Below are 21,858 nucleotides of genomic sequence, written 5' to 3'. Positions count from 1 at the left end.
GTAAGGGGATGAATGGTTAGATATGGTGAACAAATGTGAAAGCACAAATTGTGGATCTTATTCTTGAAATGGTCACCTTCATTTGTCTTCTTCTATTTTGAATTTAAATCTCTAATTCATGGAGCACAAATTGTGGATCTTGTTCTTGAAATTGTCTCCTTCATTTGTCTTCTTCTATTTTGAATTTAAATTGTAAATTAAAATTTACAATTCATAATTCACCAATATGCTTCATTGACTTATTGACTTTAACCACCACCATTTCCGGCAACCACCTTCTCATCGCCGGAGTTTAACAAGCATTTTCCGGCGTTGACTTTTCTTTTCTTATGAAATCTCCACATTTGCTCTTTTTGACTTGAAACTTTCACCCGAATCCATAATGTGCGCTAAATCCACTCTTCTTGACGTGTTTCCGATCATTTGCACATTTTCCTAGCATGAGTAGGAAACGTAAAAAGAAATAAATAAATATACAAAAATATAAAGCAAAAGAATAAGAATAAGACAAACATTACTAGGTTAATATTAACCTAACAGATCTTTAAATCAACACTTAGAATATCGATAAACCAAGTCCATGTCTCTCTAGTTTCTATCTCCGCAATTGCATAGGCAATTGGATACATACCATTATTTGCATCTATCCCAACAGCTGAGAGTAGTTGTCCAGGATAATTATTTTTAATATGACAAGCATCTAACCCAATAACAGGCCTACAACTTTCTTTCCATCCCCTTTTGCATGCATCAAAACAAACATAAAATCTCTTGAACTTTCTAACAGCTCCATCCATTTCAGTCATCATCTTCACAGTAGTATTTGGATTCGTCTCCTTTAAAACACTAGCATATGACTCCAACATGTTGTATTGTTCTGCCTCACTTCCTTCATTTAGTTTTGCTGCCAGTCGTCTAGCCTTTATGACTTGCCTATGAGCTATGTTTTGCCCATAATCATCTCTGACCCTATCTTGAAACCCTTTTCTTGAAATGTAAGGATCATTTTTGAAAACATGTGAATATTCTTTTGCAATGAGGGTGGCTGTGCAAAACTTGATTCTGTCAACAACTGGACAGTTCTTATGTTCCAAATGCAAAGACTTAATTGATACCTCAGGTGATTTCTTAGAGATAAATGATGCATATATCCAAAATGGGCAGGCTCTGTCTTTCCTCCTCCCTTTCTTTTTCCCACATATGACTTCAAGCTTCAATATTGTGTTCTTTTGTAAGGTTAAGTCGTAACCATTCTTCAAAGCAAATTTTCTTACTGCATCCTTAAATTGAGTAGAGTCAACAAACACCAAACCAACTTCAAATTGTGGATCCTTTAGATCTCTTTCTGGTACCCAAGTCCTCCATTTAACTTGCTTTTTCTTTTTCTTCTTACTTGTTACTTGTTACTTCACTATCACCATGATCTTCATCAGAGCTCTCTATTATACTATGTAAATCTTCAGTGTCATTTGAGTGGTCAGAGATCTCCCCAGCAAAACCCATATCACCAAACTCTTCTAATATGTCTTCATCATCAACATGTGCAACAAACTCCTGATCATCTACATTACAATTAACATCACCAAACTCAGGATCATCCTCTAGCCTAATCTCATAATCACTATCAAAAAATTCATCTTCAACAACATTTTCAACCTCTGCCATGTTTGCTTCAACTCCACTAAAATGAACAACTTCAAGATTTTTTGACATACTAAGCTCTACATAGCCTATAGCATAAAGTGGCATACCCTTTACCTCTGGTTTGAACTGTGTGTGAGGTATAATATCCTCAAAGTTTTGTATTAAAATCTTCCATCTCACATAATTTTGTTTGCCTTGTTCCTCCACCCACAAAGTACACCTCTAATTTTCTAGATTCAGGCAACAACTGTAACATATCAACAACATCTATGTCATTTGATATTGGCAAGAATACATATTTTGTGAGATTCTTAAACCAATAGAGGACTGGAGGCTCTCTATAACCCAACCTTCAAGCAAATGCATTCAACTCCACCCAACTGATTTTATCTGTATCAAGACATTCTACCCAGCAAATTTCCCCACCCACATAGTCAAACCGCTCATTGCCTACATTCATAAAATCTCCTCCATGTGTATCTCAAGTGTCACACCCTCACCTGTGGTCCAAATTTTATAGATTTTAATGAGAGGACAAAAGCACAAAAAACAGATGACAACAAATACAATAAAATGACAATCATGTACAAATCAGTGAGATGAATCATATAATTATAATCACAATTAAATAAAGCCTAATAAAGCCAGAACTATGGGCAAAGCCTAATAAAGCCAAAACCATAGATAAAGCCTATATCAAGTTCATCCACACACGTAAGTGCCCAGAACATAGACATTGACATCACACCAGCATGATCAAAAGATTTAGAACATGCTCGAATCAATAAAGATACCCTATAACAAACAAAATTATAACGAAAATCGATCATTCATGCTTCAATTTAGACACTTACAGTCATATTGGGGTTCCCCCAAAACCCGAAATTCTCTCCAATATTCAATCATGGTTGAGATCTCCAACTACATCCACTTTCAAGTTCGATTTCAGAAAATGCAGAAGCAGAGAACGAATGGATTCTGGAAATTGACAGGTTGATTGAGCCGTCTTCAGATCGATATTGAGAACATATCGATTTTGTTTATGAAAAGTGAAGGGGTAGATCATCTGGTGTATACATCAGTGTATACAATTACTGTGTTGCCCTTGCTTATTCAGCAAAAACAATCTAAATAAATACAACGTTAGCGATTAAAACGGAACATTGAACCGATGTACTATAATAGGTGACTGAATAATAGTTTAGGTACCATTTCAAGTAAAAAAAATTCGTAGGTACCAAAAAATACATTTTGAGATAGTCTAGGTAGCATTTTAGGTTTTTTCTCTGCCTAGAAAGTAAAAGTTAATAGAAAATGTAACCACTGACTATTATAGCTAGAAGCCTAGAACCATCCATGATGAGTTTAACTTTAACGTATCAGAAATGGGAAGAGTTCAAAATTAGAGAACTTGATTGCCTAGTTTATTAGCACCCATCCAAGTCACTAATGGAGGTCATTGAGGAACAGCCATTTGCATTTGTTTTGTCATAGAAGGCACACCAGAACTTGAATAAGCGATTCTTTTTCCTTCTCCCTACAAGGCCACAACATAGTAGAACGAATAATCTACAGACCTAGGAAATAAGCAAGTCAAATAACTAAGATCCCCAAGGTCTTTCACATCGCTCGCATGAACTGTTTGGCCTAGGTATTATCCAATAATTCAGTAAGTTTCTGAACGAAAGATAAGTCGCCTGACAATGCTGAATCAAGAACAAATAGCTTCTCCATACTCAAGCTAGGAAGAGCAATGGCTGAAGAACATTTGCACAACAAGAACCAACAGGTGGTTATCAATGACTGATACAAGTCTACCACAATCTTACTCACCGGTAAGTTGTACAACCTCAAGCCATTAAAAAGGTTATAAGTAATACAAATAAGAACTAAGAGAAACTAAAACTAGATATATTTTTCCTATAAACTAACTAGAACTCTGAGTTCTCATTGCATGCTCAAACATGCTGAAGATTATAAACAGTGTACACTTCAGCGTTCATATATACTGAAGTCTGCACTACACTACATTTACAATCTCTGACATGTTAAAGCATTCAAGGAGAATTCTCAAAGAATCAGAATTCCACAGAACAGCCCATAACCTACCTCCTCATCCATGTCCATCTCCTCAACAACTTTGGTCTTTTGCAACTCTCTACTTGCTACCTCAAGCTTCGCCTTTATCCTCTTCTTTTCAATTTCTAAATCATCCACATCCTTTCTCAAGCTCTTTACTTGTCCTTCCCTTTTGACCAACTCATTCATACCCATAGCTCTTTGAACCTGAGGCGCCAGCCAATCCAAATCAAAATTGAAGGCCTGAAGCTCTTCCCATAGACGTTTTAGCTCTGCACAGACATCATCTGTCATATCCTTATTTTTTCTTGTTTTCAAGAAATGTAGAACTCGACCCAAGGTTGTGAATGCCCACCCCTTAAACAGGGGAGTTGTCTTCTTTTGGCATTCAATGAGAGAAGAGTGACAGGAACAAGCTTTATCTAACAGTGGAACATAAACTTTTTCTATTCTGGCTAAACCCCTGAAATCCATGAGGTCATCAGCTGATGTTGAGGATACAACCTCATATTCCTTGTCACCAGAAATGTGGTAGCTGCCAGGCACCTGTATAAAACTTGGTGACTCCCATTCAGCTAAATCTGGAACATTCAATGGCTGAACATTTGAAGGTCCCTGTCCCTCATTTTCCTTCCCCAAGGGTTCCACAGCCTCAAAACCTCTGGCAACAGAAATGTTATGAAACTCCTTGGAAATCTGTTCAGAAACTGGTGCACTGTGGTAGGTGGCAGGCACCTGTTCAGGACTTAACGTCTCTCGTTCTGTTAAAAAGTCTGAAACATTCACAGGCTGCACATTTGTAGGTATCTGTCTCTCTTTTTCCTTCCCCAAGGGTTCCCCAAGTGAAGAAGTTCCATGGTCTGGTAATATTTTAGCATCAGGTTTACACAAAGCAACCTTCGCTTCAATCATACATATATCATTCACAATGTACCCATTACCATGGTCATAAAACTGACTTAGAGGAACTATTGATTTGAAGCCACAATTTCTCTCACAAGCATTGAACACATGTATAATCTCTGAAATACAAAACATCAAAGGTCAATAAACAGAAATAGAAATTAACCCAATAAGGGATCTTAAAAGTATTTAATGTAAAACATTTTGGGAAGGCACTTTTGACAGAATTATCAGTGTATGTAGGCCTATCTTATTCAAGTTAGATATTCACCTTCCTACACAAGATAATAGTTCCAGTGAATTAGCCATACACTTATCACAGTGGCTAGGTAAACATAACCAAAGAAAGTATACTACCATACAATACAGATAGTTGTCCCACATTACTAAAGTATGTAGTTGCAGGAACTTAACCTTCTTCCATCATAACTGAATAAATAAATATGGCTATTGTGCGTCCTACTCATTTTGATAGTCCATATCAGATATATCCCCAAAAAAAAAAAAATTACAAAACAAGCAGCCGCACATGCAGATGAAGAATATCCCTTAAACATTGATTGTCAATAAATGCACCGCTTCATTAACATGATTTTTGTCCACAACAATTTTAACAATGACACAGGTTTCATTAACATAATTGAACCATCTATCTGCAAGTACAAGTGGATGGAAATGTAATATTCTAACGCAGTGAGTAAATTCACAGTATTATCTAACAAAAAAAGAGCAAACTGTGTAATGCCTTTTGATCTGAAAAACCATGTGTTTCTTGAGTCTTCAGAGAAGGGAAATATGAATAAAAATAAAAACAAAATGAAGAATAAGACGATTTGAAGTTCTATTATTTCCTTCGACTGAGACTTCAGATCATACTATAGACTGAATTCTCTAACTAATCGCTTTTCTGATTCAAACAAAGGAAAAAAATTCCATGCTCTCATCGTTCTTTTCTCCGTCTTTTGTCCAGTTTTACATTTTCTAGGTTACTGCAACTAAATCCCATGGACCCGTCAGCAGACAAGTTCATAACAAATGGTGAATTTAAGAATTTAAACAAGCGTAAAAGGTAGTGTGTCCCACATTCATTGTCATCATGCAGTCATTCCTTCATTTGTAGCAAGGCTGGGAGAAGATCAAAGAAACCCTCAGGAGAGGATGCAGGAATTCACTAAAAACTTCTACAGCATTATGTAAAGCTTCCAGACGACAGATAAAAATAATAGTGAGAATAAAATATACCATTTGTTATCGACTTGCTGTACTGAAGTTGATCAACTAAGGTGAAGCTGAACTTGACATATTTTGACCACCCAAGTGGGAGTCCTGTAGTATCTGGAATATCCAAATACACTGGCAAGTAGTCTTCCTTGTTACCCTCTGGATACATAAAGATCCTCCTAACAAAACCAACCAAAGGAAGATAATGTCCACGACATATCACAAATTAATAGAGTTTTGTAAGTATGCGAATGCAGGGTATACTTAGAAGTACCATTTAAAATCACTAATGATAAAAGGCTCTGAGTAATGTTTGAAGGTGTGCCGCTTAGTGACTTTGTCAATTCTCCATGTGAATGTCACAGATTCATGACCTTCCTTCACTTTCTTATTCTTCATTCTGAGAGCCTTTTGAATTAGTTTACGCACCCTTAGATTCTTCAGTCTAGCACTTGTTTGATTCACTCTATCAGCCTCCCGATTCTTCATATTAATAGCAGCAACAGACCCCGGTGGAGCTACACTGTACTCATCCCGAACAAAAAGTGGCTAGATAAACAGCCACAAAGTTTTGTTCCCCCAATACACACCGTAGCAAACATCTCCAGCTTCTCTCAAGCAGCTCCTGACAGTTTTTAACCAACGGAAACAGACCTATGTTGCACGGACACGCGAAAATGGTCGCGTATTGCGTGTCAGACACGGACACGCGTATTGGACACGCGGACACGCGCAAATACGCTCGGACACGCGTGTCTGATTTTGGACACGCGGTGGACACGTGAGTGTCCGAGTTGGACACGTGAGTGTCCGAGTTGGACACGTGTGTGTCCGGACTGGACACGAAAATAACAAGGACACGCAGGGGTATAATTGAGATTTAACAGAAAAACAGAAAAAACATAAACATTAGGTCATCCAGCCTTCACAACCGCATTCGTTTTCCTCGGAAGTTTCCGAGAATTGGGTGCCTGGTGATGAACATTTATCAAATGATGAACATTTATTGGAACTTAGAAACTTAATATCTGCAGATAACAACATTCAAATTAGATGACAGGAAAACTAGAATTATGTCTAGTTTGAATGTGGATTGACTAAGTTTTAATTTTAAAAACTATATTATTAATATAAAATTTAATTAACGTGTCCACTACGTGTCCAAGTCGGACACTTGAGATTTTGACGTGTCCGCGTATCGTATCGTGTCGAATACGGACACACGTGTCCGTATCCGTGCAACATAGAAACAGACGGTGGTTCTTGTGCACCAATTTATTCAATACAAGAGCTACAACCAGATTAGAGTCACTCTCCACCTCAAGAGGAGACCACCCAGATACCCAAGAAAGCTCCAAGCCCCTATGCAAAGCACAAAGGTTTGCCTCAATAACTCTACCAGTTCCCAATTTTTGCGCAAACCCTCTTACCCATTCTCCCTTCTCATTTCTAATCACACCTCCTCCTGCTATACTCCATCCCACTACCCCAGTCCCAACTACATTGAGTCTATACCTCTTGCCCTCTAATTTAGGGCTCAAACACATCCATCCATGTTGGGGAGACCTCCAGGAACCCTCCTCAAATTCGCATTTTACACTGTTGTAAACAAAACCCATAAACTTAGATGACTAACTGAACCCAATGCAACAAAGCAACACTTAAAGTCTCAGACTCTAAAATCTATGAAACCTTATTTTTGAAAAACAGAAAACTCTCCAATCATTAAACTCCTAATTTATAAAATTGAAACTACAAAATAAGACCCATTAGAGAGAGAGAGGGTTAACTTGCCATTGAAGAGTCCAATATGGCAGAGAGAGCAAGCAGAGACGAGTGTGACCTAACTCAAAAGCAGAGAGGATAGTTTGAGATTAGAGAGAGACTGAAACATAAAGATTGATGAATTCAATTTCTAGTCCTCAAGAGTATTGAAGAGAGTAAGAGTAATGGCTCTCTCTCACCTGTTCACGCGATTGGGTTTCACGCATCACCATTAAAGCGTGTTGAAGTGGTTGTGCAGAGTTGCAGGGAGATTTGATTTTGAAGTGTTGGTCTGTTTTTGGGGAGGTTTTTTGAGATACCTTTGGTTTCTGTCAGTTCTCGTTTAATTACTTATTTCCTGTTTTGGGAAGAAGAGCAGGGTTCTGGTCTCCTGTTATGGCGTGGAGACTTAACTTCAATCGTGGCCGTTCACTGCTCATACAAAATTTCAAATCAATGGCCAAGTTAATGACTCGTGTCAGTGCATCTCATTTTCATACGAATGCTAATTACTACGTCGGCTACCTAGCTAGTTCCTTATGCATAGATTTAGTTTCACCATTTTGTATTAGGCGACTCCGATTGAGAGAGAATGCGACAGCGTTTAGCTAGTTGATTCTCGGATTAAGCAAGGTCTTGAAATATGAGCAAGTCAAGAAAATGTTTGAGAATATGGTAGCCAACTTATTGCGACTGCTATTTACTGTATTACTTGTTCCAAGTAGGGGACTTCGAGAGCCTCCTGAGGAGAATTGCGGAGAATTGGGTGCCGAATTATGCAGCTACGAGGTTGCTTGTGGATGAAGTTGTGAGCATTGGCAAGGTGGCTGAGGCTGATGTTGAGGTTGAAGCAGGCTTGTCAGTAAGGAACTTTGTGGTTTTACTGGTTTACTTTGGTAAGTCAAGAATTCATATGGAGATAACCGGTTTCACGGTGCTTGATGATCATGATATACTTGATCAGGAAACAGACTTGGCTTCTCTGGGACTATTGATTTTGTATGATCTTGAACAATATAGAAGGAAAAACTGGTGTCAAATAGGCTTTACATTTGATCAAAGAGGCTAGGCAGAAATCGGCTTACTGTACTTTTGATCTTATCAATCAATCATATGCCGAAGTCCCATCGCAGCATAAGAATTATGTATGTCTCATAAATCCTGAGGATAAACAATAAGTCATTATTATTTACCATATAGATTCTTTTTCACTCTAAATTCTGCTTCTCTCTTCTGAAGTAGCCCCTAAAGATGCAGAAATGCTGGAACTTGTGTCTGCTAAAATCTTTGCTTCAGCCTTACGGACTCCAACCTCGGCTTCAATGATACAAGTATCATTCACAAGAAACCCATTTCTTTGGTCACGGAGAAGAATTAGAGGCGCTAAGGATTGGAATCCAAACTCACTATCATGAATACTGAATACGTGCACAGCTCCTGCATATCAGGATATTAAGGAGCAAAAAAAATCAAATACGAAGGATAGCTCTTCATGAGGTAAAGAACAAATTAAAAATAATAATCAAAGCTTGTTCAGTTGAAAGACTGCAATCTGCAGAAGAATGACTTAGCAAGCTTCTGTTCTCAAAGGTAGTCACTAAGTTCCTTTTTTTTTTTTTGTCAATTGTCACTAAGTTACTTATTTATAACAATTTATTACAACAGTCTTCATAATCAAAAGTAAACCGTCAGATTAACACTGAATAGAGAAGGAATGTAAAATAAAACCGCACAATGGAATAAGAATCAATAGAACTGTCATATTTTCTTGTATATTAATTATTAAGACAAAGATAAAAGAAAAGTTCTGGAAAAAGAAAATATATAAGATACTTAAAGATTTTGAGAAGCGGTTTATTCTTGCGTGTTTACGTCTTAGGGGGACATGAAATAAGAGCAAAGTAAATAGACAGAAGTTTCCCATTTCTTTTTGAGGAAAAAAGTAAGAGATGTTTTTAGAGTTTTCTCCAAAAAGGATACTCCTTCATATGAGACAGTGTAGGTACGACGTTCTCCTTGGAGAATTAGTCTTATGTCAACACCAAACAATTACAAAATTCCATAGTTCAATATTTTCATTTGCGAAAATATACGAAATTGCTATCACAGATTTAGAACCAAATCTCATAGCTTATGGTCAGAAGACCATTAATTTATATTAGTCTTATGTCAAGACCAAACAATTACAAAATTCCATAGTTCAATACTTTCATTTGTGAAAATATAAAAATTGCTATCACAGACTTAGAACCATATCAAAGCTTATGGTCAGAAGACCATTAATTATAACAAAGCAGAAAAAGTATAACTAAAGAAGGCAATCAGGATTTGTAATCACAAATAATCATTCTTTCGCAGTAAGCGTGACTGTGAAGGACAAATCAACACACAAGATAGATAAAGGATGCAATACCACCGCCAATATATTAGATCTACAATACAATGACTACACAACTAAGAGAAAACACAGGCATACATGTATAGAAAAACAAAGAGAAAATAAGTACCCTTTGTGAATGACTTGGAGAGATTAACTTGATTGACCATGGTTAAGCTGAATTGCGCATATCTGGACCACCCATCAGGTAATTCCGAAGAATCAGGAACTTCCAAATACACGGAAAGATGATTTGTGTTGTTTCCCCTTGGATAAATAAGGATCCGCCTGACCAAACCGAGCAAGGAAAAGCTATAACATAGCACATAGTATAAAAATTTGAGCATATTAAATAGTAGGAAGTACTTGAAAATACCATTTAAAATCACCAATGAAGAAAACTTCAGAGTAATGCTTCAAGCTCAACTCCGAGAAGTTGTCAATTTTCCATCTGAAAGTCACAGATGCTAGATCCTCCTCTTCCTGACTCTCCTCCTCCCGACTCTCTTTCATTTTCTGACTCTCCCCTGTTACCGTACTCTGATTTGTGATTCTCCTTAATTTGTAAAACCATAACTAAGTCAACAACTTGTCACCATAACACCATAGAAAAATCACAAAAATTAAAACTATCCTTGAAGATAAACTCCCTGAACCTGTACTGCATTGCTTTAGGAGTAATAAACCGCGGCCGAGCAAAACCACTCTGGTCCTCAGCCAGCACAGGAACACAATGCGGAGGTGGATCAGTAAAATAATGGCACCCCGGCGGCAATGTAAGCCCATGTCTAGCCAAAGAATCAGCCACACAGTTCTGCTCTCGATACACATGACGCAGATTACAACTCCAGTCTCGACTAAGCACAGCCTGGCACCTCTTAACCAAGTCAAACTGAGGGTGACTACAGTCCACCTCAACCTCATTCACCAAAAACTGTATAGCCTTTATCGCGTCGGTCTCCACTTCAAGAGGGAACCATCCAGAACTCCAGGCATACTCCAACCCCGTAAGTAAAGCCAAAAGCTCGGCATCAATGGCTTTGCCCTTTCCAAAATTGGCTGCAAACCCTCCCACCCATTGGCCGTGTTCGTTTCGAATCACACCGCCTCCTCCGATCCTCTTGTGGACTGTCCCATCCACGTTGAGCTTGTACCAGCCCTGTCTGGGACAGCTCCACGACAAGAACACCTGCTGTTTGGTCTTGTAATCCTCAATTGCTTTCAGTTGCTTGTTTTTCTTTCTGTTATTGTTAAACTAAATCAGACAATGCAGTAACATAATCGAAAAAGAAGAACCTAAAACTAACTCCATCAAAGTTGAATTTCGAGTATCACCCATATGAGGTTTCAGATGACATAGTAAAATCCAAAGTTTTTTCAAAGTTCAAACGAAGAGAATCGAACTCAAGAGAGACTTACTTTCCCATCGGAATCAAAGAGGTTGCGGGGTGAGTTGAAGAGAGGAAAACGGAGGGGCGATCAATGTCCTCGTATTTCAGTCAGTGTGTGCAATTATTGGTTGCAGTGACCGTGCAGCATTGTATTGTGCGGATCTCATATATATCCAAATTGGCGACAGCTATATTTATGCTCTCATGTGTAAGGGAGTCCCTGTTTCTTCGCGGGTTTGTCTAAGAATCAAGGACTAGTGTTGTTGCCTTGCCGGCCTTCGCTCGCTCATTTGGGCTTAATGGAAAGTTCCATTTAAGAAGCCTCGTGTTAATCACTTAATCGGAAGCAAATTTATTGATTATCTTTTAGTTACAACTTACACGCACGAAAAATTTTAAGAATGTACCTGAATAATGTGAATTGTGTTTGAGGAGGAACGAAATGTGAATAATAACAACGTAATGAAACAGAACGTAACCGTTTATTGATTGATAATGAAGTTTATATATATGCATTACATAACTACAATCTCGTATGATTCAGAGTCTTTCTGTAACAGGAAACTTAATAAGGCTAAGACACACACAATGGTAGAATAGTAATTCTCCCGGAACACTCTCCCTTGTGTCGCATGCGTAGGTTGCATGGTGCACACATCGTTGCCTCGGTAAAAACCTTGTCAAACAAAATAAAAACCTCTTGAGTGAAAAACAAAAGCTTGATCGAAGGGAAAAACAGTACAACACACCATCTACATTTAATAGCATCATGTGAGGTAGACACCCCCTGGAGTCTACGAAACAACTCCCCTTGATTAGTGTCATAATCATGGAGTACAAAGAACAACGTATACAACGTTTATTACATGCTTCTCAAACGTAGTCTTGGGCTAATGATTAATCATTAATCTTACCACATATCCATAGATCATACATGCTATACATAGCCAAACTTAGATATTAGGAAACAAGATTGCATAACAACTCAAAACAAGAGTTTGCAATGAAAATCAGTTCTCGGGTAAAATGACTTTCACTCACTTAAAATGCCATAACTTCTTCGTCATAGTATCAGCGAACCTTAAAATGTTCTGAAAAGTAGACAATTGTGGCTTTCCAGTGACATAAAGTTCACAACCTAGTTTGACCGGAGCAGTTCACAGTGTTATGTCGAAGTTGACTGACTTGCAAATTCCCGAACAGACCTGTCATACTTTGCTAAAATGGTCATAACTCACTCAATACGATAGCTATTAACAAATGGTTGGTGTTCCTGAAAAGTAGACACATAGACCTTTCCAACGGTACCAAATTCACCATATTGCATTGAGTGAGCTGTTTTGTAGGTCTCGTTGAAGTTGACTTACGAAACTGGACAGATTTTAATTTGTTACATTCAATGTGTCTTTCACAAAGGAAATGGGGGAATGGACCAATGAATGATTTTGGTCCAGGATGGAACCATACACATCCTCTACGCTACCAGTGTCGACTGCTACACCAAGGCGTTACGTTGATATTGCTGAGGCTGTTGGTGGCATTGGTGTGTATAGGATTATGTGTTGGTTTACTAAGTGTAGAACTAAACTCATGTCAAAGGAGCAATGCAAGTCCAATGACAATGCATAAGCACATAGTTGATCACATCATATGAAAACAATAGTGTCCCAACAACATTTACATGTATGAATCCATAGCTCATTGAGTCTCTTCATCAGCTTTACTTAGATGGAATAGAGAGTACAAAATTGGCTTTCATATGAACACGTATGGGTATAAGTTCTTGCAGCAGATTGTACTACGTTTTTTCAAACGTCGCAATCTGATTACATAAGCTCTCCGTGTTTGGAGACATTTAATCAAGTAATTAAGGTCATTCATGCACTCTCATATCTGTGTCAAGATCCCTTTACAGATATTCTATGACCACTATCATATGCTGCAAATCAGTTTTCATGGACACTACTTCTGATCAAGTATGAGAAAACAATTATGTCCATAACGAGAGAATATAACTCATCGTAGTCAATACTAGGATAATGAGACAATCTTTGCATTATAAGTCTTGCAAATATCGCATGACTTCATCATTCTCATTACACTTACGAACAATGACTAATATAACAAGTCTAGTTCAGTCTGTATTGATTCTTTCCACTTCGGTCAAGTTGCTCATCGTTGATACTTTACAACAGAATAAGAGCATAAGCGAATACATCATCAATCATGAGAGATCAATCCATCAACATGCGCACGCTTATACGATCAATTTGAGATATTTATATTCTTGTCTAACATCAAAAAAATGAGTTTGTAGCGTCCCACATAAACTTAGTTGATATACATGTTCAGAGAATATCTCTTGATGATAGGCGAAATACTTGTGCCTACGCACTTCACTTCTTTCTGGTTTTGATTCCAGAGAATAATGGTCTCCCCCTCATCTAGGTAGGAGCCAAGACCGAAGCTATGGCCCTTACTAGTCCATCTTTGCATTTGCTGCATTTTATTTGTGGTGCAATACCACGGTCGCCGACAACACCATAGCGTACGATGGTGCCATCACCGGCTTCCTTCCCACTATCAAGGATGGTGCCAACGGTGTTAGGACTAGGTCATATGAAATTCTCCTATATACTGACAGTTCCAACCTTACCGGCACATCACAACATTTATGTGCAATCTCGTCACTTTCGCAATATCGGTAAAGTCATTGAGCATTGAATCTTTGACTTTCTGGAGGTCGATAACGCGTTTCACTTTTGCTCACTTTGAGTAGTGCGGGATCTTAATGAGACATAGTGCCACAACACGTCAATTTCTGGCGTTAAAACCGGAATGAGAGCATTCCATATGTCCCCCTAACAACGAGAAGTATGTCTCATCAAAGTGACCGTCTGCTAAAATCGCAGGATAGAGATCAACAGTTGTAGATTGGAAATAGCGGACAAGTGTTGGTGATTCATAAATCATAACCAACAAAAATACTTAATCATTTCATGTAGAGTCAGTGAGATTACTATAAGAGAGGCACATAAATAACTTAACTAAATAGGCGTTAGTGAAAAGAACTTTGGGATCATCTCCAGTAACCATCTGGTACGCACTAAACGCTTGACAAGATGTGGGTCTGAAATGAATAAGTGTCGCTGCATGAAATATCATTACATATCCCATGCAAAGACCAGTAGGTTAGTACCCATAACCAAGACCGAGCCTTTTCTAGATCGTGCAGTGAATGAAGATGAGGAACAATATGTTCAACGACGATCCCAGTAGATATGAAAACTGAAATCATCAAAAATCGTGGAGGTGAAGTCTCCAACAATATCCAATCAAATAGATTTGAGAAGATGTGAAAGGTGGTGAGCCCTTAGGATGATGATCATAGCTAAAATCTTAGCAAATGCAGCGATCTTTGTGGAAAGCAAAGCGACGTGTGACCAACGTGTCGATGCTCTTAACCTATACCATAAAAATACCGAAAAAAAATGTCCGCATTAAGTTGGATATGGTTCACTAATGTCACCTTAAATACTTTGTAAGAATGAAATGTTCTCGGTTGAGGCCTTAGCAAATAAAGGACTTCCTTGAAATCTAGCAAGAGAACAAGCTTTGCAGAATGAGCGATGGGCATCAGAGATTGTCATAGAGAAATTAGAAAACACAGGAGGCATCACAATCTTCTGTGAAGGAGGGGATGCCGCCACCGACGGCCTGAATGCCATGGAGCCGCCGAGAGGGGCAGGCTCGGCCTCACGGTGCATGGCACAGCCTCTCGTGTAGAGCACGGGTGAGGTGGTCCTCCAATCGCTTCGTGAACATGAAAAATAGATGATCATATGCATTTCAAAAAACTCGAATCATCATATCTAGTTCAAAATGACCAAAAATGATCATGTCAAAACCGAGAAGACAGCAAAACTGAACCCATGATTCAAAGAATCTTGAGTTACATAAAGCTACAGCTGCAGGCAAGCAAAACTATGTCTGTAGGCTAACAAAGCTATTGTCGAAGCTTGAAAAAGCTACTGTCAATGAAATCTGACAGATTTATTCATATCCATTCTCAACACAAATATCAAGATGAAAATTCATCATTGGCATGTATGACCTTGTAAAACTTAACAAGACACGAAGATATAAAACACAATCTCCGCACGAGATCTGTAAAACAACTACCTATCCCGTAGAAAAATGTGGGTGGTTACGCAATTAGCAAAACACTCGACTTCGTCGTGGGACATCATCAAAATAAATTAAGTGAGCCGACGACATGGGGAACAATTCCAAGCAATACCCCATAGGACATTGTCAGAAAGAGGATTGAAAACAAATAGTCTAATCCTATCGAATGTATCACATGGCAACATAACTACATTCTTCAACTTAAAAGTTGGAAAAATATGGTATTGGAGCAGTTGAATACTAAACAACTAGGGTGGTAAAAACCATCCAATTGGTGCGGGTGGTCACCAATAATAATAAAATCGTTTTAGCTATGAAACAACTTGGAGAAAACGAGAAAATTAATCAGAAAACCATGTCAAAAGAACTCAAACCCGAGTGAAATTTGGACTGGGCAGCAAAAATTGCTGGAAATATGCCGGAAAAATGACGAGAAACAACGAAAAAATCGTGGAAAACTCCAGCGACGCCGATTACCGGAAAACCGGCCAGCAGCGGCCGGTAAGGAGGCCGGAGCTTCAAGTTCGATAGGGGACGCCGGTAGGAACCGGATTGTGCCGCCAGAAATGTCGGAAATTGGCCAGAAGGTGGCCAAAACCCCGGAAAACGTTTCGAAAACGCCAAAACAGTAACCAGGTACGTCCGAGGCTAAAACGATGTCAATATTTGACGTTCTGACGTTCATTTTCCAAATTTTAAGACACAAATTCACAATGTAGTGCTATTGGGGCCCCATGTAACTCAAAAGCGGCCAATTTAAAAACTACGTGAGTTGCAAAAGTTGACCATTTATGATAAGTCAAGGCAAATAAAATTCTCATGAGATCATCTTGTAAACAAGGAGTACGAGAAATTTTATTAAATATGCCAATCTTTAATACAACACAAACAAGCTTCTAATTCCAATAGATGACTTAAGCTAAAGTCGAGCAAGAAATATGGCAATGCCAACGTCATACTTGAAAAATAGCAATCCCTCAATAAATAGATACAAGTGCCAAAAATTACATGTGTTTCTTGGATGTAGAACATGCATCAAGGTCAACTCTAGTAATACAACGTCATAGACGGTTATTGAATCATGTTAAGTGTGTCCCATAGAATTTGCTATACTTGGGATCTTTTGTCAGCAAATAGTGCTGCATCAGAGTATTGAATTTCAACTGAAATAAATGAGTACGTAGACCTTGGGATAATCGTTTATAGACATAAGTTTAAGAAAACTCAAACATTCAAATAATAATGGCGATGGCGACGCATCTATTAGAAACGAGGGTTGTATATGTTTCGAATACTCAAACTATTCAAGTATGTAACCGGAATTAGAAGGGTTGTGATGTATATGGTCACAAAATAATTGATGCATATTGGCGATTCTCATGATCGCACCCAAAACAGCGGTGCACTGAGGCGACTACAAGAAATCGATTTCTTCTCTTTAAATAATAACGTGACTCCCCCAAGACCGTCACACGAAAAACGTTGACAAAAAGGGGAATCATATCCCTCTTTGGTCTTATCGGCGTTATAAGAAAGGCCGAAAAAGAGACATGAAGAAGGCTAATAGCGCTCGATAATTTATATATATATATGTTCAAAAACACAAACTTTAAGAAAAACATACTTGTTGGTCTGTCAATACACCGCATATAATTAGATTGCTCTACAAATAGATCGTCAGGCAGGAAGCTGCTTGATGAATTCATTTTCAATCGTCGTACGGATGACATAAATTGCTCTTGAGTAACGTCCATATCCGACATGTATGTCATCACAATAGTATGACAATTGATTATTTTTCCTATATGAGCACGTGAAAATAGTTAGAAACTAAACGTGCAAATAAATGATTTAATAAATCAATAAGAAAAACGAAAAGGAAAAAAATAGAGTTAAAGAGTTATTGGGCTTAGCAGGCCAGAGGCCCAAATCCAAGGCGGGTTGGCTGTTGTTGAAATTTGGCAAAACTAGTTTGGATCCGGCGTCTCTTGGAGATTGAACGCACATCGGAGTGCCGGGGAGACCGGACTAGGGTCGACGACGGTCGGAGGATGCAAACGACGCCGGGCCGGACTGGGGTGGTCGATCTTGATGTCTGGATGTCTTTACCGAATCTTGGCAGCGTCGGGTCTAGCAAAACTGGGCGTCAGATCTGCAAGCATGGGGCGGCGGCATTAGATCGCCGTGTGCGCAGGGGCAGCCAGGAGTTGTGTCTGGGAAGGAGAGCTAAGGTTGTCGGCCAGGAGTTGATCTACACAGGTCGATTGCTGTGGTCGGGGAAGAGAAGGGGTGCCCAAAGAAAAATTCTAGGTGCCCATAGCATTTAGGATATCTGATTTTTTTCTTTTCCGACAAAAAAGTGTCGGTTTCGAGTAAAATTTTCCGGCAATGCCGCGAAGACTGCCGGAGAATGGGATTTCAGGGATAGGGTAATATTTTTCTGGTGGTGGCCTTGTCGCTCAGACACTTTAGAATAAAGTGCATGATAACGTGTTTGAGGAGGAACGAAACGAGAATAATAAAATATAACAGAACATAACCGTTTATTGATTGATAATGGGGCTTATATATAGGCATTACATAACCACAATCCCATAGGATTCGAAGTCCTAATCTATTACAGAGATGCAAATCTATCTCTAACAGTAAACGTAATAAGGCTAAGACACACACAATGGTAGAATAGTAATTCTCCTAGAACAGACTATAAATATTTGTATATTTATAATCACTTTTCTCAAAACAAAGTTCATATTAAAACATCGTTCATCTTTCATACACATCATTAAGGGTTCAGTGAAATAGTATATTTTCGTCAAATAAAGGCAAATCCATCATATAAAGAATGATGCGGAAAGAAAACGCATAATTGCCTATTTACAATCCTATCTAGGATTTATTATATTAGCAACCATTTGCTCCCCGTTCTTTTCTTCTTAATTTCTATCCTACATTTCCAAAACACCCTTTCTCTACATTTCCAAAACACCCTTTCTCACAGGATTTTTCATAAAATTAACGTCATTGATACCATTATATGTGGAAAGAGTGCGCTAATAACAAAAAAGGAATTTCAAAGTTATTCGGTGTGAGAAATTACAACCAAAGGGAACTTATTTGTAACAACCCGGACTTTTAAATATGTATAAACTTATTTATAAATTTCTATATGTATTTGTGTTTATAGGAAACTTTTTAACTGCGGACGTCTACACTGTGTGGATTCTGCGATTCAGGCAATGGCGGTTGCAAAGGTGGGGCGGATCACGACAGCCACACTCCGTACATCCCGGCGGTCTCATCAGTGCCGGTCGGAGCTCTGTGGATGACCCACGATGGATGGAATTGTGAAATCGCCAGAATCTGCTTAGAAACTTGAATTTTGCAGATTCGGACCGCTGTGGGTCGCCGATGGAGCTCCAGCCGGCACATACGGGACCGTCAGGAGTGTAGAGTGTGGTTATCACAGTCCGCCCCGCCGTTGCGGCATGTCATCACCGGAAACGCTGAATCCACACTAGAAACGGCTTGTGTGTGTGTGTGTGTATATATATATATATATTTCTTCTCTGTTTTGGGTTTAGTAGGAATATGGCTTGATTTTGTGTTTATATATTTTAGCCATTACATTTTATTTATCTATTTTTATGAAATTGAAGTTTTACAAAAAGTCCAAAAGAGAAAATTAACATTTGATATGTACAAGATGATTTTTCTAGTGGTTTATATTTCACTACCTAGAGGGCCATAAAAGCAATTGTCCTGGATTACCATAGATCTGATATGTACAAGATGATAAGCGTAACCAATAGTTAGCTTGCAAGAATAGGAAAGTTAACATTTTACCGTGAGTTACTCTAACAGGAGTTCACTATTTTTCATTGTTTTTTTAAAGAGATTTGGAACCCAGCATAGCTGAAAGGCTTATCCCCATGCTCGGTTCCATTTATTATAATAGTAGATGTTCGATTCTATTTTTTATAATAGTAGACAAATTTTGCAACATGGGGAGGGACATATAACCGAAAATCCCGTGCTACATCATTAGAATGCAATAAACCCTCATAGAGAACATTCTAAATGATAGCAGGAGTCTCTCCTAACCAAACATTATCAATATGAGACATGCAAGCAATATGAGCTAACCTATCAGCTACACCGTTTGTTTTACGGTAGATATGTCTAACTCTAACATAATGAAAAGTTAATAAATAACTTTTGCAATCATCGGCAACCCGACTTACTTCTGAATATTCCTTCGTCTTCCTGTTCAGAGTATCAATTAGAATGGCTGAAACACTCTCAATGCAATATCTGACCATCCTTGACGAATCCCAATGAGTAAACCCACTCTGCACGCCTCCGCTTCTATATTCAGTTGCGAGTGCGCATGCCTAACAAGTTTAACTAAAGCAGTGATACCTAAGCCATTGTCATCTCTAACTACAACTTCAACACCTCCTTTACCACATGAGCTATCATAAGCACCATCTACATTAATTTTTAGGCAACCGGTCGGAGGACATTCCCATTTCATCAAAGGCCTCTTCTACTTCTGAAACACATTAGGATGAAATTTCTGAAACTCCTCAAGGTGTCTCAGAACCCACTGTATCATGTTCATCGGTCTGGCACAACCAACCTCCCCAGCCGTGAATAATTCCTCTAGCATATCTACTAGGGCTAGACTCGGTGCCAACGGTTCGGTTTATGAGTACTAACTGAAAACCGACACCAAACTCTCGGTTTCATATTTTTCAAAACCGAAAATGAAAATATATATATAAACCACAATTTCGGTTAACTTATAATTCAGTTCGGTTTCGGTTTCATTTTGGTTACAAAACCTAATATCCTTATAGATTTTTCGTACTTGACTAATGAAAATAAAAATATTAAAAGTGAAGGAGTAAGCTACAAGTTCAATACTTCAATTAAGTTACATTCACCAAATGAATAATCCAGAACTCAAATATGAACTAAACAAAAACATTGTACTTTACTGAAACACAAGTTAACTAAAATACACATTAAACCTCCTGAGTTTCATCATTAGACGTCCAAACTTTTCTTAACATGAGGGCTAGTTGACAAAACCCTCAAGCATTACATTAGATCTCTGCATTCATGATTGTACACATACAAAAATCAAAATCATATATCTATGCATGTATATATTTATTACTAAATATATTCTTTGCATAAGCACCCGATTATATATGTTCACCAAATACAAGCTATAACCTTAGCTCCCAATTCTTGGTTCGGTTCGATTTTCATCAGTTTTCTGAAAGCATATAACTGATAACCAACACCAACTGCACAGTTTGGTTCGGTTTTCTGGCATTCGGTGTCTGAAAGTCTAGCCCTATATCCACCAACCACACCTTATTATCATGATCAATCAGAGCAAAGACCAAAAGTCCCTCTGTGCCCTCCATCACTGCCAATTAAAGCTTAAAAGAGAATGGTATAGGCAGCCACAAGTCCTGCCAAACTGAAATATCCTGACCATCATTCACTTGAAAACACAACCCTTGCTTTAATACCTCTCTGCCTGCAACGATACTTCTCCATGTATACGACTGACCACCCTTCAACTGAGCCTCCAAAAAAGAACACTTAGGGAAGTACTTTGCTTTAAGAACTCTTGATAAAATGGAATCAGGTTTCTGTAAGAGCCTCCACCTTTGTTTCGCCAGTAGAGCCAAATCAAAATAATGCATATTACGGAAACCAAGAACACCCTGAGATTTAGGACAACATAGTTTATCCCAAACCAACTAATGAATTTTATGATGATCCTCACCATCTCCCCACCAAAAGCCAGCCATAAGACTAGTATATCATCACACAAATATTTCGGCAACTCAAAACACCTCATGACATAAGAAGAAATGGATTGAGCAACAACTTTGATAAGAATCTCATTTCCAGCTAAGCTCAACGTCTTTTCTCTCCACCCTTGAGTGTGATTACAATCTTTATCCCTCAAGTACCTGAAAGCATCCTCCTTAGAATAGCTTAACTCCGTGGAGACCCAAATATTTATCATGTTTACAAGAGGAGGTTGAGGAGATCAATAATATTCTTGCGGAGTATGAGTTGGTTTCTAGGCAACAAGTAATTTTTCACAAAAGTGCGATTTCTTTTAGTAAGAATGTCCATCCTTTTCATGCAAAAGGGCATTGCTTTTTTACTTGGGGTGGAAAGAGTTATTTTTCATTGTTTGAACTATTGATTACTATGACTTTTATGATTTTCTATATGTGCAATAATCTGGAATACATC

The 21,858-nt window shown here is 38.3% G+C and overlaps 2 protein-coding genes across 2 annotated transcripts; both read right to left on the bottom strand.

The window, feature by feature from the left end:
- Positions 1-3,714: 3,714 nt before the first annotated feature.
- LOC126787147 (MATH domain and coiled-coil domain-containing protein At3g58400-like) lies at positions 3,715-6,390 on the bottom strand. Its single transcript, XM_050513071.1, has 3 exons — positions 6,122-6,390; positions 5,869-6,026; positions 3,715-4,745 (listed from the first exon to the last, which is right to left on the bottom strand). The coding sequence occupies exons 1-3, from the start codon at positions 6,334-6,336 to the stop codon at positions 3,715-3,717; spliced, it is 1,404 nt and encodes a 467-aa protein (XP_050369028.1). The 5' UTR covers positions 6,337-6,390.
- Positions 6,391-8,628: 2,238 nt separating this feature from the next.
- Positions 8,629-11,547, bottom strand: LOC126787720 (uncharacterized). Its single transcript, XM_050513618.1, has 5 exons — positions 11,408-11,547; positions 10,645-11,229; positions 10,365-10,544; positions 10,119-10,276; positions 8,629-9,048 (listed from the first exon to the last, which is right to left on the bottom strand). Exons 1-5 carry the CDS (start codon positions 11,413-11,415, stop codon positions 8,825-8,827), a joined length of 1,155 nt encoding a protein of 384 aa, XP_050369575.1. The 5' UTR covers positions 11,416-11,547; the 3' UTR covers positions 8,629-8,824.
- Positions 11,548-21,858: the final 10,311 nt, after the last annotated feature.

Source organism: Argentina anserina, chromosome 3, assembly GCF_933775445.1.
Source record: "Argentina anserina chromosome 3, drPotAnse1.1, whole genome shotgun sequence".
In the NCBI taxonomy this organism is placed as follows: Eukaryota; Viridiplantae; Streptophyta; class Magnoliopsida; order Rosales; family Rosaceae; genus Argentina; species Argentina anserina.
Note: the sequence above shows the minus strand (reverse complement) of the source record. Positions and strands in the feature narration are given on the sequence as shown.